The sequence below is a fragment of the Gorilla gorilla genome, chromosome 14, assembly GCF_029281585.2.
Source record: "Gorilla gorilla gorilla isolate KB3781 chromosome 14, NHGRI_mGorGor1-v2.1_pri, whole genome shotgun sequence".
NCBI lineage: Eukaryota > Metazoa > Chordata > Mammalia > Primates > Hominidae > Gorilla > Gorilla gorilla.
Window position 1 is genome coordinate 44563797 of NC_073238.2, and position 14181 is coordinate 44577977.

Consider the following 14181-nt stretch of genomic DNA (forward strand, 5'->3'; position numbering starts at 1 on the left):
TATGAAAATATTTTAAAGAAATCATTCAATAATCTCATAAAACAATTGGAGCATTTTAAAAAATCTTTTAAAACAATGGCAAAAGAGAGCAGAAACTTCTCACTGTTTTAATGCCATCATCTGGTTATGGCAAACGCTAAATCAATCATTCCCATGAGAAAAAAGAAATTTCTAAAAATAAAGGTTATATGGCTGGTGAAGCTGGGTGATAGATACATAGGGGTTCACTGTACTATGCTTTCTACTTTCATATCTGGAAATTTCCATAATGGAAAAATTTTTCAAAAATAAATCAACCTCAATCCTCAAATATACATTCTTAAGTTACTGCAAATCCCACATGAAAAAGGAATAAACTTTAATGACGGGTCAGACTCTGATTTTTAAAATACATATTAAAATATTCTTCTGTTCCATCAGCTCCCTAGAGATCCATAATTGCCAGTCAACCCACACATACGACCAAAGTCTCTTCTTCCACCCTCAGTGGACAGGATGCCAAAAGGCCTTGCTTTACCTTAAAGAAAAAGATACACTGAAGATACACCAACTAACCCACAAAACCCATCATCCCAATTCTCGTCAGTGTGTCAAGAACTATTAAAATAGAACTACACTGCCCTTTTCAAAAAAGATTCCAGGTGGACAGAACTGATTTATGGGGGCATCATAGGCCTACACACACTACTTTGAAATCTGAATATATCGTCACTCACCATCTCAAACAACAGACGAACTAACTTCTCAGATTCACCTCTGTATTTAGATGTCAGCGTAGAAGACGAAACGTTGAAGAATGTTGTACCACATTCAGTGGCAACAGCTTTAGCTAGCATAGTTTTACCAGTGCCTGGGGGTCCAACCATCAGTACACCCTGAAATTTCAAAAGACGAATTAAATGATTTATCAGATTAAAAATTTTTTTTATAAATTATCATCAGCTATTAATGTATATTAAGATTTGTCCATCAAAAGATAAACTCAAAATTGTCACAGTAAAATCATGATGCATTTAGTAAGAGTATTATTTTATAGCTAGAAAAAATGAAGAAATTTCACAAAATGTCTCAAGCCAGAGGTAGTCAGAGATAACCTAACAAAAAGCCTAGACAACAAACAAGTTTCTCATATATTTAGATATAATCTCAGTTTCCTAAACCTGGCATATGACATATACATATAATATTGAGTACTGCTTAAAAGCAACTGTTCTGTTTACACATAATAAAAATAAGACATTTTCTATCACATGTGGCAGAATTACACATTCTTTACCCTCTATAAGGGACAGAATCTATCTTCCACAGTGCATTTATAATATACAGCTTTCAGTAAAAAATAAAGACCCATTTATGAGTTAATAAGGTTAACAGTAAAAAATCCAGCGGTGATTCAAACATAATCAAATTAGCAAGATTTGTATCATTTTAATGCGTTAGCTTATATAAAATAGTAATAGTGATGAAAGAACCAGTAAATACAGAATAAACACTAAACTTTACTTCTTAGTTTTGAAAACAAACATAAAAGTATTCTATAAAAACAAATCAGTGAAGAATAAAAATTATTCAAGGAATCCAACTCTCTAGTCTTAAAAACTAATGGGTTCTTAAATAATTATTTTCTTCCAGAATTTTTAATAGAGTTTAAATACATAGCTCACACTAAATTTTTTGCATAGTACCTGGTGATTCCTTAAGAGGAATTCTGATCCAATTGCTACTTTGGTTTGACAAGCTTCTGGGGATTTAAGCTTTGAAAACTATGTGTATGTCAAAGTTTCATAAACTCCAAATTCAGAAACTGTCCAAATGCTTTTCTAGCTATAGAATTTTGACACAGATCAACCAGGAATCACTAAAATTTGAAACACTAGTTTTACAAAAATATTTTTTTGCTTTGTTAGGGAGCCCTCAACTTTGCATGAGGTTGAGATTTTAAAAACCATGAAAACGACCAATTGATGCTATAGGCATAAACAGAGCAAAGTTCTTATTTCTCCGATGCCTTTTTCCATGCTCTCTGAGAGGGCCATCCTGTAATGCCATTAATGTGGCCACCTCCTATAGGAGTTAATTTCTAACATTAGCAGCTGTTTATAGCTACTGTACGATATTTATAAACTTCACCTCCTCATGACATTACTCCTTTAATTAATTTCTCTCTTTCCTGTATCTCTTTGTCTACTGGCTCTTTCCCCTTGGTATACAAATATACTTTAATCTGACACATTACAAAAATCCCTTAAGGAAAGAACAGTCTCTTCAATAAATGTTGCTGGAAAAACTGGATAGCCATATGCAGAAGAATGAAACTAGATGCTGATCTCTCACCATTTACAAACATCAAAATGGATTAAAGACCATATACAAAAATAAAATCAAAATAGGTTAAAAACTTGAAACTATGAAACTGCTAGAAGAAAACACTGGGGAAATGCTACAGGACATCAGTCCAGGCAGATTTTTTTGTGTAAGCCCTCAAAAGCACAGGCAACCAAAGCAAAAACAGATAAATAGATTATATCAAACTAAAAAGCTTCTGCACAGCAAAGGAAACAACAAAGAGACACCCCCACAATGGGAGAAAATATATGCAAAATATCCATCTGACAAGGGATTAGTAACCAGAACACATAAGCAGCTCAAGCAACTCAATAGCAAAAAGACAAATAATCCAATTTTAAAATGGGCAAAAGGTCAGAATAGACATTTCTCAAAAGAAGATACAAATGTCCAATAGATACATGAAAAAATGCTCAACATCACTAATCATTAGAGAAATTCAAGTTAAAACCAAAATGAGATCATCTCTCTCCAATTAAAATGGCTTTCATCAAAAAGATAGCTAATAATAGATGATGGTGAGGATATGGAAAAAGGGGAATGCTCCTATACTGTTGGTGGGAGTCACCGTGGAAAACTGTGTGGAGGTTCCTCAAAAAACTAAAAGCAGATCTACCATATGATCCAGCAATTCCACTACTGGGAATACATACAAAAAAAAAAAAGGAAATCATTATATCGAAGGATTATTTGCACTCCTGTGTTTATCACAGCACTATTCACAACAGCCAAAATACAAAATCAACCTAAGTACCCAACAATGGATGAATGGAAAAAGAAAATGTGGTATATATACAAAACGGAATACTATCCAGCCATAAAAAGAATAAAATCGTGTCATTTATAGCAACATGGATGGAGGTGGAGGTCGTTATGTTAAGTGAAATACACCAAGCACAAAAAGACACATATCACACGTTTTCATTCATTTGTGGGAGCTAAAAAAGGATCTCATGAAGACAGAATAGACTGGTGGTTACCAGAGGCTGGGAAGGGTAGGGGTCAAGGGAGAATTAAGAGAGGCTGATTAATGAACACAGCTTGATAGATCAGTAGGGTGACCATAGTTTACAATAGTCTATTGTATATTTCAAGATAACTAGAAGAGAATAATTTGAATGTTCTTAGCATGAAGACAAATGTTAAAGGTGGTGGATATCCCATTTATACTGATTGGATCTTTACAAATTATGTGAATGTATTAAATTATCACATGAGCCCCAAAAGTATGTACATCTGTTATGTATCAATTCAAAAACACAAAAAATGTTTTAAAAACAGATAAAATTGAGACCAAAAAAATTCCTTCACTTGACTCTACAAATCCTCTAGCTACTATTCACCTCTCCTTCCTCTCACAGCCAACCTTCAATGGTTTATGCTATTTCTTCTTCATAAGCTACAACATGACTTTAGTCTTCACCAATTCACTAAAAATACTTCATTTACTAACCTAATGGTCACTCTTCAGTTGCACCTCCTTCACTTCTCTCTGACCTTTGATGCTGCTGATACATGGTATTCATTCCCCTCTTCTTGAAACCCTGACACTGCTCTTTTCGTGACACTTTTGCTCTCTGGCTATGTTCACTGCCTCAGATCTCCTCTTTCCTCTGCCCTTTATATTCCCAAAGCAATTCTAAACCTTTCTCTTTACAAAACTCCTGAACAAACTCATCCATACCCAGATCATCAACCACCCTTTATATCTCACAATTTTACACTCACACTCTATCTGAAGCTCCAGGCCTCTATTTTGAATCAGCTGCTGAGTATTTACTGAAACACATTTTGTTTCTATTTAAGCCTGCTCCTTTCTCTATTTCCAATATCAGTTCCCTGTACCCTGTATAATAAAGAATTTAGCTGGCCTTTGTCTCCGGTCCCTGGAAAATAGCCTCTAAATCCTTGGAATTACCCTAGCGACAGGATTATTGTTGTTATCACAATAGGCCCTGAAATTTTATGCTAATGAGGTGACTCATGGTGGCCCCCTATATAGTTTATGCCAACAAGACTACTCAGGATGGGGGATGACCATGCCAGGAAAACCAACCATGTGATTAGAGGGCTGGGGCTTTAAGCCATGTGGTATCAACTCAACCTTTGGGAAGAGGAAGAGAACAAGAGATTAAGAACCATGGGCAATCATTCAATTGATCACGTGAGCTTCCTTAATTGGCAATATTCTGTGTATTCCTCTCAGTCCATTTGTGTTGCTACAAAGAAATACCTGAGGCTGGGTAATTTTAAAGAAAAAAAGGTTTATTTGGCTCACAGTTCTGCAGGCTGTATAGGAAGCATGGTGCCTGCACCCATTCAGCTTCTAGTGATGGCCTCATGCTGCTTCCACTTACAGAGTAAGGTGAAAGGGAGCCAGCAGCATGCAGAACTCACATGGCAAGAACAGAAACAAGAGAAAGGGGAAACAGCCAGTTCTCATGAGAATGAACAGAGTGAGAACTTGCTCCTTACCATGAGGCTGGCACCATGCCATTCATGAGGGATCTGCCCCCATGGCCCAAACTCCTCCCATCAGGCACCACCTCCCAACACTACCACATCAAGAATCAAATTTCAACATGAGATTTGGTGGGACAAATATCCAAACTATATCCAAACTATAACAGTACTATCACATGTCCATGTGATGCAACAATCTCCATATTGTCACACATCCAGGAGAGCAAAGCATCCTGACTGCAGGAAGAGAGGGCGAAAGAAGTGTCGCCTTCAGCATCCTTCTACATCTCGCCCTGTAAGTTTCTCCTTTTGGCTGGTTCCGATTTATATCCTTTGGCTATAATAACACTGTCATCGTAAGTACAGCTGCTCCCTGAATAACTCAGGGGTTGGGGCACCAATCCCCCACACTGTCAAAAATCTGCATATAACGTTTGATTCCCCCCAAAAAAATCAATGAATAGCCTATTATTGATTTGAAGACTTGCTGATAACAAAAATTGTAAACACATATTTTGTATATGTATTGTATATGGTATTCTTACAATAAAGCTAGAAAAAAGAAAACATTATTAAGAAAATTATGAGAAAATATATTTATTATTCATTAAATGGAAGTGTATCACCTTAAAGGTCTTCACCTTGGATAGGCTAAGGAGGAGAAGGAAAAGGAGGGGTTGTCTTGTTGTCTCTGGGGCGGCAGAGGCAGAAGAAAAGCCATGTATAAGGGGACCCACGATGTTCATGCCTATGTTGTCCTGGGCTCGACTGTAAGGCTTCCCTAAGTTCTGTGAGTCATTCTAGAGAATTATCAAACCTAAGAGGGTAGTGGGAACTCCTGAATTTGTAGCCAGTTGGTCATAAGAGTGACCTGGGGACCCCCAAGTTTGTAGCTAGTGTCTGAAGTGAGGGCAGTCTTGTGGAAAACTGTGCTCTCAACCTGTGAAGTTTGGCCCAACTCTGGGTAGGTGATGTCAGAAGTCATTCAATTCAAGCCTGGAATCTGGGAGTCATACAACTTGTCTCTCTCCCGCATCCCTGTAAACAATCAGTCACTGATACCTTCTAAACATCTCTCACAAATCCATTCATTTTTCACTAACCAAAAAGCCCATGCCTTTCTGAAGGCATTTGTCCTCATTCTAGATTATTTCAACAACCTCCTGATCAGATTACTTTTTCATATCCATCTATGTCCATCCCCAACCTGTCCTCCATACTGCTACAGAAAAGAAATCTTCCTACACTTGCAAATCACCCTTCTACTACAAACTCTTCAATGGCTCACTGACATCTTTAGCATGGCATGCAGGGCTCTTTGTGAGAAGTAGGTCACACCAACCATTCCAGCAGTGTCTTTTGTTACTATGTCCCATATAAACACTCTATACTTCCAGCCACACTGAACTACACAAGATTCCTCACATATACTATGTTCTCTTACACTTTTCATGTGTTTGTACCTGATATCCACTCTGCCTTAGAGCCTTTCTTCATCACATCTGCCTGTTTAACTTCTATTCATCTTTCAAGTCTCAGCTCAGGGTCATCTGCTCTGGGAAGCCATCCCTGATATTATTCTCCACAGCAGACTAAGTCTCTCTTCCTCTCTTCTGCCATAGCAGTGTGTTCATTACTCTATTAGACACTAGTCATACTGTCCTCAACAAATACTGCACTTACCACATGGCCTCCATTAAATACATGCTTAATCACCCAAAGACCATGAGCTTCTTGGGGGCTATTACTCACTCATTTTGGTATCCTCTGCACTTAGCCTATCATGTGACACAAGGTAAATACTCAATAAATATGTATTTACCCAGTGTAAATTTATCCAATGCTTACTAAGTACTAGGCCCTGAGGAAAAAAAGTCGAATCTGTCAGGAATCACACATAAATCCTCAAGAGACTTTTAATCTATTAGAAAATATGGATAAATTATGGTGCAGTCTGAGAAGTGCTAAGATAGGCTGGATGATAAATGGATAGATGAACAGAGTCTCAATGTAAGAGTGATTCAAGCATATGTTTATATACTTCAGCACTGAAAATACAGTAGTCTATTTCTTGGGCATCTCCTTATTTTCTAAGTACAATTTTAAATGTTGCCTTTATAAAAATCATATAATCTGATCTTAAAACTTGTAAAGAAGGACCTCAATATTATTCTGTTAGAGAAAAGTTCATCCCAGAGATACGTATTTTTGAAAAGGCACTTAATATGTCCATTTTTTACCTCTCTCACAAGCTTCAGCCCTGTATTTCTAACTTGGTGCATTTCCACATTAATATTATACCAAAATTTAAAACTCAAAAATAATTCCTTATCTCTTTCCCCAGAAGCACCCCCTGCTCCTACTGAACTTTCAACATCAAGAACAATAAACCAGTGTCTTTCTCCCTTCCTGAGCTCCACATTTATGTTATCATCACTATTTTGCCATAGGCAAAAGCCAATTATCTTTGCCCCTGCCTTCTTGACATATATATTACATCCAAAAGGTTACCAACTTCCTTCATTAAATATCACTAGCATCTGTCCTTCCATTCCTAATTCATAATCACCATCCCAATTCAGGCTCTTTGAATTTTAAGCCTAAACTACTGCCAATCACTTCTGAACGTGCTATTTGCCTCCCGTCTTTCTGTGCTCATTGCAACCAGATTGTTTTTCCCAACTCACTAATTTAACTATGCTACCTACCTGCTCAAAGAGGTCTCCCAAACACCTACAGAAAAAGAATCGAACTCCTGGGAAATACAATCTGGCCTCAACCTACCTTCCCATTTGAATCTTCCACTAATTTATTTTTTCAACATTTACATAGGTCTAAGGTCTCATTAATTCATTTTAACCTCACTATATCCTATGAGATAACCATTATTATTCCCATTTTATAGATAAGGAAACTGAGTCATGGAGATGTTTCATAACTTGCTCAAGATCACAGAATAAGTGGAAAGGGCTTAAATTCACATGCACCCAGTCTGGATCCAGGATCTGTACCCCTTACCAATATTCTATGCTGCCTTCCTTACAAAACTTCAATGCATCTATTTCCCAAAAACACTTACACTTTCTCACTATATTCCACTGCCCACATCATTCATCCCCCTCTAAGTTCCTATATCTCCAAAATGTCTCCTCCAACATAGCGAAATCCTCACAACCCTACAAATTGTAGCTTGAATCCCACGTCCTCAAGCATAAAGCCTTCTTTAATCATGTCATGTTTGTGCTTTGCTGAGCTTTCCAAGCACATGTGGACTGTACCACCCATTAGGCTCTGCTAGTGCCTAACACTGAAAGCTATATGTAACTGCCCAACTCTCCATTTAGGATGTCTCATAGCTCGGGGACTATGTCTTGAAAAACAAGGAACCTTGTTTATAACAGGGCTAAATAAGTGCTTGACGGATAAAGGAATGGTATCACACAATGCAGGAGAAAGTGTGCCGCGGAAAGGCACATATAAACATAAGAAGCTGACACACATTGAATTTTAAATTTTCTAAAGGTCTATTATGGTTGTCACAACCTATTTGGACTTCAATTTTCTAGTATGCCAAATCGTGGGGATTTGAGATGATCTCAAAGACTCATTCCAGTTCTGAAATTCTGGAATTTACATTTTGAGACCAATTTTACAAGCTTGAAAAATTTCTGAGGTCTCCTTATTTTCACGTATTCTTTAAAATACATTTATCAGGCCTGAAACAGTGGTTTATGCTTGTAATCCCAGCACTTTGGGAGACCAAAGTGGGAGGTTCACTTGAGGCCAGGAGTTCAAGACCAGCCTGGCCAACATGGCAAAACCCAGCCTCTACCAAAAATACAAAAATTAGCTGGGCATGGTGGCACGCATCTGTAATTGCAGCTACTCAGGAGGCTGAGGCACAAGAATCGCTTGAACCCAGGAGGCAGAGGTTGCAGTGAGCCAAGATCATGTCACTGCACACCAGCCTGGGCAACAGAGTGAGACTCAGTCTCAAAAAATAAATAAAATACATTTATTGTCCCATTTCAGTAAATAATCTATTCTCACAAATCCCTAAAAAATTCAAACATAACCTTAAAAAAGAGTAATAGTTCTATTCAAGAATTTTATTCTACTGTTGCAGAAAAAAATTATTTGGTCAGGAAAAAGATTCTTTAGAAATATATCTTTAAATTTATTTTCTTAATCCAGTTTGCCAATAAATACTACAAAAGCACAGCAAGGACAAAATAAACTGATAAAGTCAGATATTTTGTAATGATACAGAAGTGATTTTTTTTTTTTTTGAGATGGAGTCTCGCTCTGTTGCCAGGCTGGAGTGCAGTTGCGCGATCTTGGCTCACTGCAAACTCCAACTCGCGGGTTCAAGCAATTCTCCTGCCTCAGCCTCCCGAGTAGCTGGAATTACAACCACGCACCACCACGCCCAGCTAATTTTTGTATTTTTCGTAAAGATGAGGTTTCACCATGTTGGGCAGGATGGTCTCAATCTCCTGGCCTCGTGATCCACCCTCCTCAGCCTCCCAAGGTGCTGGGATTACAGGTGTAAGCCACGGTACCCGGCCAAGAAGTAGTTTTTTAAAACACAGCTAAAGACCTCTTTTTAGAAAAAACATTTGTTTTCAAGTCAGTGACAACTAAAACAAAATAATTAACCATCAGTGAGAAATATTCCAACTTTTGAAAACTGTTTGATCACACCTTTCTTCTATAAGACCATACATTATTTCTGCTTAATCTGCTTAACTTTTTATTTACAGACCATACATCCAGAAAATTCTTAAAACTAATCACTAGCTCAGCATCCCTGAGTGAAGTGACCTAAAGACTATATAGTTTCAACACTCCAAGCCCATCTCTCCTGCTATGCAGATGTAACACATCACAACTACAAATTCAAATCCAGGTGTTTTGGGTGTACATAAACTTCTCCCAACCTTTTCAAAATGGGTTAAATACATCAAAAACTACAGCAATGCTGCCTTTCATTCCAATGCCAAGTAGCATTCTTATACCAAAACCAATTTAATAAATTCTCACCTTCCATGGCCTTCTAATCCCTTTGAAAAAGTCAGGCATCCACATTGGAAGAACAACAGCTTCCCTTAGCAACTTCTTAGCTTCTTCCAGATCTGCTATGTCATCCCTTTGAAAGAACAGCAAACTTTCATAATGTTTACTCAGGGATCTTTGATTTATGGTCAAAACTAATTCTTTTAATTTTTTTTACTTATGAAATTATTCTCATAGTAAGAACATTATTCTAATTCTTACTGCATAAAAAGATCAGTGAAAACATTAGTTATTAATGAGGACATGTCATTGAATTAACAACTTGTCAGTTATATATCAACTTCAAATTAACATGTAAAATGTCCTTGGTTACATTCGACAGAACTGTCCCGTCAATTCTATACTTTCATATTATAGATGTGGTCATAATCAGATTAATGAATAACAAGAGAAAACTCACACACCAAGACAACCTATAACTTGTGTTCTCCTCTACTTTAATTCAATAATTTGAAAGACTCTAACCAATGAATGCTAGGATTCCTGGATACAATGTCTCTTTCAAGGGCTTCCACCAGATCCTTATCATAACCAGCACCATCAAATTTTGGCATTTCACCATCACTTGCACCATCTTGCATATTCTTCCTTCCCTGGGGATAGGTATAAAAAAAAGTACTAGTCAATAATGGATAATTTAGTTAACATCATTATGCTTTGAAAACATTATAATGCCATCACTTTCTAAATAATTTTTATTATTTTAAGGTAGTATTTTCTGATTACTCAAATGCCATTCTCCTCTATTTAATTCATCAGAAATACATGAACTGGTCAACTTTATTAAAAACTTCAAATCTACATTCTTGCAGGGACAGTTGCATGCAGGTAAGACTAAACTGATCCTTGCTAGATCCCAAAAGACTGGGAAAGCCTACCTTTGAACTGGTAGATGCAGAGGATTTCCACCACTACTAGAAAACATTTTGAATATTAATGTGGAAGGATCTTTTTAAATAGTATTAAGACCAATAAAGCAATATGCTTTACCCCAAATTCTTCATTTAATAATATAGTTGTTTTAAAAGAAATTTTATGCTATGGTTTCTATGGGGTTCTGCCAAGATTTACACAGCTTTGACGAGCTTTAAATGAAATTCACTTATTTGCCAGAGACAGTCCAACTATGGAAATACTTCAGCAAGCACAGCCAAGTGCCTCCTCAGAGCTTTAGCCCCAGTTACTGCCTAGAGTAAAAACGAAACAAGAAAATGGTCAAAATGAGTCAATCTCCTAAACTTCAACCTGAAAAGAGACAAGAGAACAAGACAAACTTCTCCAATCCCACTTCCGAGATAGTCAAAAGGCTCAATCATAAGTGCTAGAGGAAACTAAATGGCTCCCTTGGACAGATGCTCTGGTTCCTTTAAGCCACTAGGTAAGTGACCAAACAGTATTCTGGTACTTCACCCAAAAAATAAATTATTTCTGGGCAGTATGGCGGTAGCATTAAATTTATTAGTAAATTTTCCGGAAGATTCTTGCATTCCAGATGACAGATATCAATACTGACAATATTAAAAGGAGTAAATTTTTGGCACCTACACAAGAAACATAACATCAACAAACTTAAGCTTAAGCTAGAGTCACATTTTATAGTACAGATAGGCCAAGGCTACCAAGTCATATTCAAACAAATCACTAGGAACATTCTGTAATCATTTAAAAACTATTCTAGAAACGTATCAACGAAAGAATACAACAGAAACTGACATATCTGGAGCTTGAGCCTTCATAAGGCACTGTAATTTACACTTATCAAGTTAAAATTAAAATTTCATTTTAATATGAATGTCCAAGTGGCTGGAAAGAACTTAATAAACACTACCTCAGGAGAAAGAAAAAGCTGCACGCCTATCTGAAAGTAATAGGAGTATCATAGGATTTTAAAAACAGTAAATATTTGGGCATCTTCTATGTGCAACACATGCTATTGTGCATTAGGTTTTAGAGCAGTGAATGAAAATACATTATCTGCCCTCATCAAGCATCTAGTCTAGTGGGGGAAACGAGTAACAAGTAAATAAAGCAAAAACACACATAAACTGTGAAGTGCTGTGAAAAAACCTGAGTAGCCAGTATAGATAAAAGGTATTGCGCAGAAGAAAGAGGTTGAAGATATGGGCAGAGGTGAGTTTGGATTTCTTCTGGCTCCTATAGAGGACGGGGTAGAGGAGGAGAATCAAAGAAGTAAAAGCCTCTCACTACACAGAAGAAGAAGAAGTGTGTGTATAGGCCAGTTAAATGACCTGCCCGAGAACCCAAAGTTTCTCAGTGGTACACATGAGACTTGAATACTGATCGAGGACTACAAAAAAGATTCTGGAAACGTTTTCAAATCAAAATGGTGAGGTTATAAAAAACAGACTTAGGAAAACTAAAATTAATTTGGTTATACCAGGAAATCAGTAAAATGGGTGACAGTTATTCTTCATAACAAATACTTAAATTAGAATATAGACATCAAATATAAACAGCTAGATTAAATGCAATACCTAAAGGAAACTATTAGTTAAAGGAAATAAAGCTACCCTCTCCCAAGATATTATTAAGTGTAAATAAATAATACTAACTGCAATGTCACTGAAATGATCTTAGAATTCTTTCCTTAGATTTTCATATGAGTTGACTAAGGTCAACATTAGCAAGAATTTGATTTTTAGCATGAAGGTTGATATACTTTTTTTCTCATGAAAGCAAAATATTTTAGCTTCTTTTTACTAATATCAAAATTTCCCACATCAAGAAAGCTTTGTTACTCATCTTTCATTAGTGTTGGATAATCTTCTGTTTGAGGAAAATTAGGCTCAAAGTGACTAACCAAATATTACAGAGCCAATTAATGATATAGTTTGCCCTAAAATGCAAATGTTTCTTACATTTTACTACGCAACCTCTCACACTGGCAGATTAAGTAAAACATGATCAGTTACTAGCTCTGGGTCTTGCATTTTAAGAGAAATACTGATAAATTACACCCAGGGAACGATAATCAAGATGATAAAGGGTTCAAAACCCATGTCATATGGAGGAAGACTAAGGAAACTAGAGACATTTAAGCTGAAGAAGTAAATTCTAACGGGGCAATACAACCAACAGGCCTACTAGGTATTAAGCCAAAAAAAAAAAAAAAAAAAAAAAGCAAGGGCCAGTAACAAAAGAGATAGATTTCAGATCAGCAAAAGAAAGAATTTTCTAACAACAGATTCTGTCCAACAGACGAATCAACTCATTAGGTAGTAAGCTACCACGCATCGGAAATTACTGGCCAATTAGTAATAAAAATCACTGGGTCATAGTCACACGGATGTCTAAGCTTAATTATAGCTGATCTTTTTCCTGTAAAGCCACTGCCTCTCACTTGCCTAATTTATTCATCTGTTGCCTGATTTCAGTAGCCCAAAGAAAGTGCAAAATTTCTTGGAAATCTCATTCTTTTTCTTTTTTTTTTTTAATTATACTTTAAGTTCTAGGATACATGTGCAGAAAGTGCAGGTTTGTTCCATAGGTATACATGTGCCATGGTCGTTTGCTGCACCCATCAACCCATCATCTACATTAGGTATTTCTCCTCATGTTATCCTTCCCCTAGTCCCCCACCCCCCAACAGGCCCCAGTGTGTGATGTTCCCCTCCCTGTATCCATGTCTTCTCATTGTTCAACTCCCACTTATGAGTGAGAATATGTGGTGTTTGGTTTTCTGTTCCTGTGTTAGTTTGCTGAGAATGATGGTTTCCAGCTTCATCCATGTCCCTGCAAAGGACATGAACTCATCCTTTTTTATGGCTGCATAGTATTCCATGGTATATGTGCCACATTTTCTTCATCCAGTCTACCACTGATGGGCATTTGGGTTGGTTCCAAGTCTTTGCTATTGTGAATAGTGCTGCCATAAACATACGTGTGCATGTGTCTTTATAGAATGATTTATAATCCTTTGGGTATATACCCTGTAATGGGATTGCTGGATCAAAGGGTATTTCTGGTTCTAGATCCTTGAGGAATCGCCACACTGTCTTCCACAATGGTTGAACTAATTTACACTGCCGCAACAGTGTAAAAGCGTTCCTATTTCTCCATATCCTTTCCAGCAAACCCTTCAAAAAAATCAATGAATCAAGGAGCTGGTTTTTTGAAAAGATTAGCAAAACAGACCACTAGCCAGACTAATAAAGAAAAGACAGAAGAATCAAATAGACATAATAAAAAATGATAAAACGGATATCACCACTGATTCCACAGAAATACAAACTACCATCAGAGAATACTATAAACACCTCTACGCAAATAAACCAG

The 14181-nt window shown here is 36.8% G+C and overlaps 1 protein-coding gene and 1 long non-coding RNA gene across 5 annotated transcripts in view; one reads left to right on the forward strand and one right to left on the reverse strand.

Moving 5' to 3' along the window:
* Positions 1-14181, reverse strand: part of KATNAL1 (katanin catalytic subunit A1 like 1) — a 98418-nt gene that overhangs the window by 23763 nt on the left and 60474 nt on the right. For all 4 annotated transcript variants that reach the window (XM_004054324.5, XM_004054325.4, XM_055359744.2 and 1 more), the window contains exons 5-7: positions 10351-10478; positions 9853-9958; positions 717-875 (exon numbers count right to left, since the gene is read on the reverse strand). In XM_004054324.5, the coding sequence (XP_004054372.1) occupies positions 717-875; positions 9853-9958; positions 10351-10478 (393 nt within the window). The remainder of the gene's footprint in view (positions 1-716; positions 876-9852; positions 9959-10350; positions 10479-14181) is intronic.
* On the forward strand, positions 4344-5390 carry LOC129526192 (uncharacterized). The gene is made up of 2 exons (XR_008670808.2): positions 4344-4510; positions 5029-5390. It is a non-coding gene; the product is annotated as an uncharacterized lncRNA (long non-coding RNA).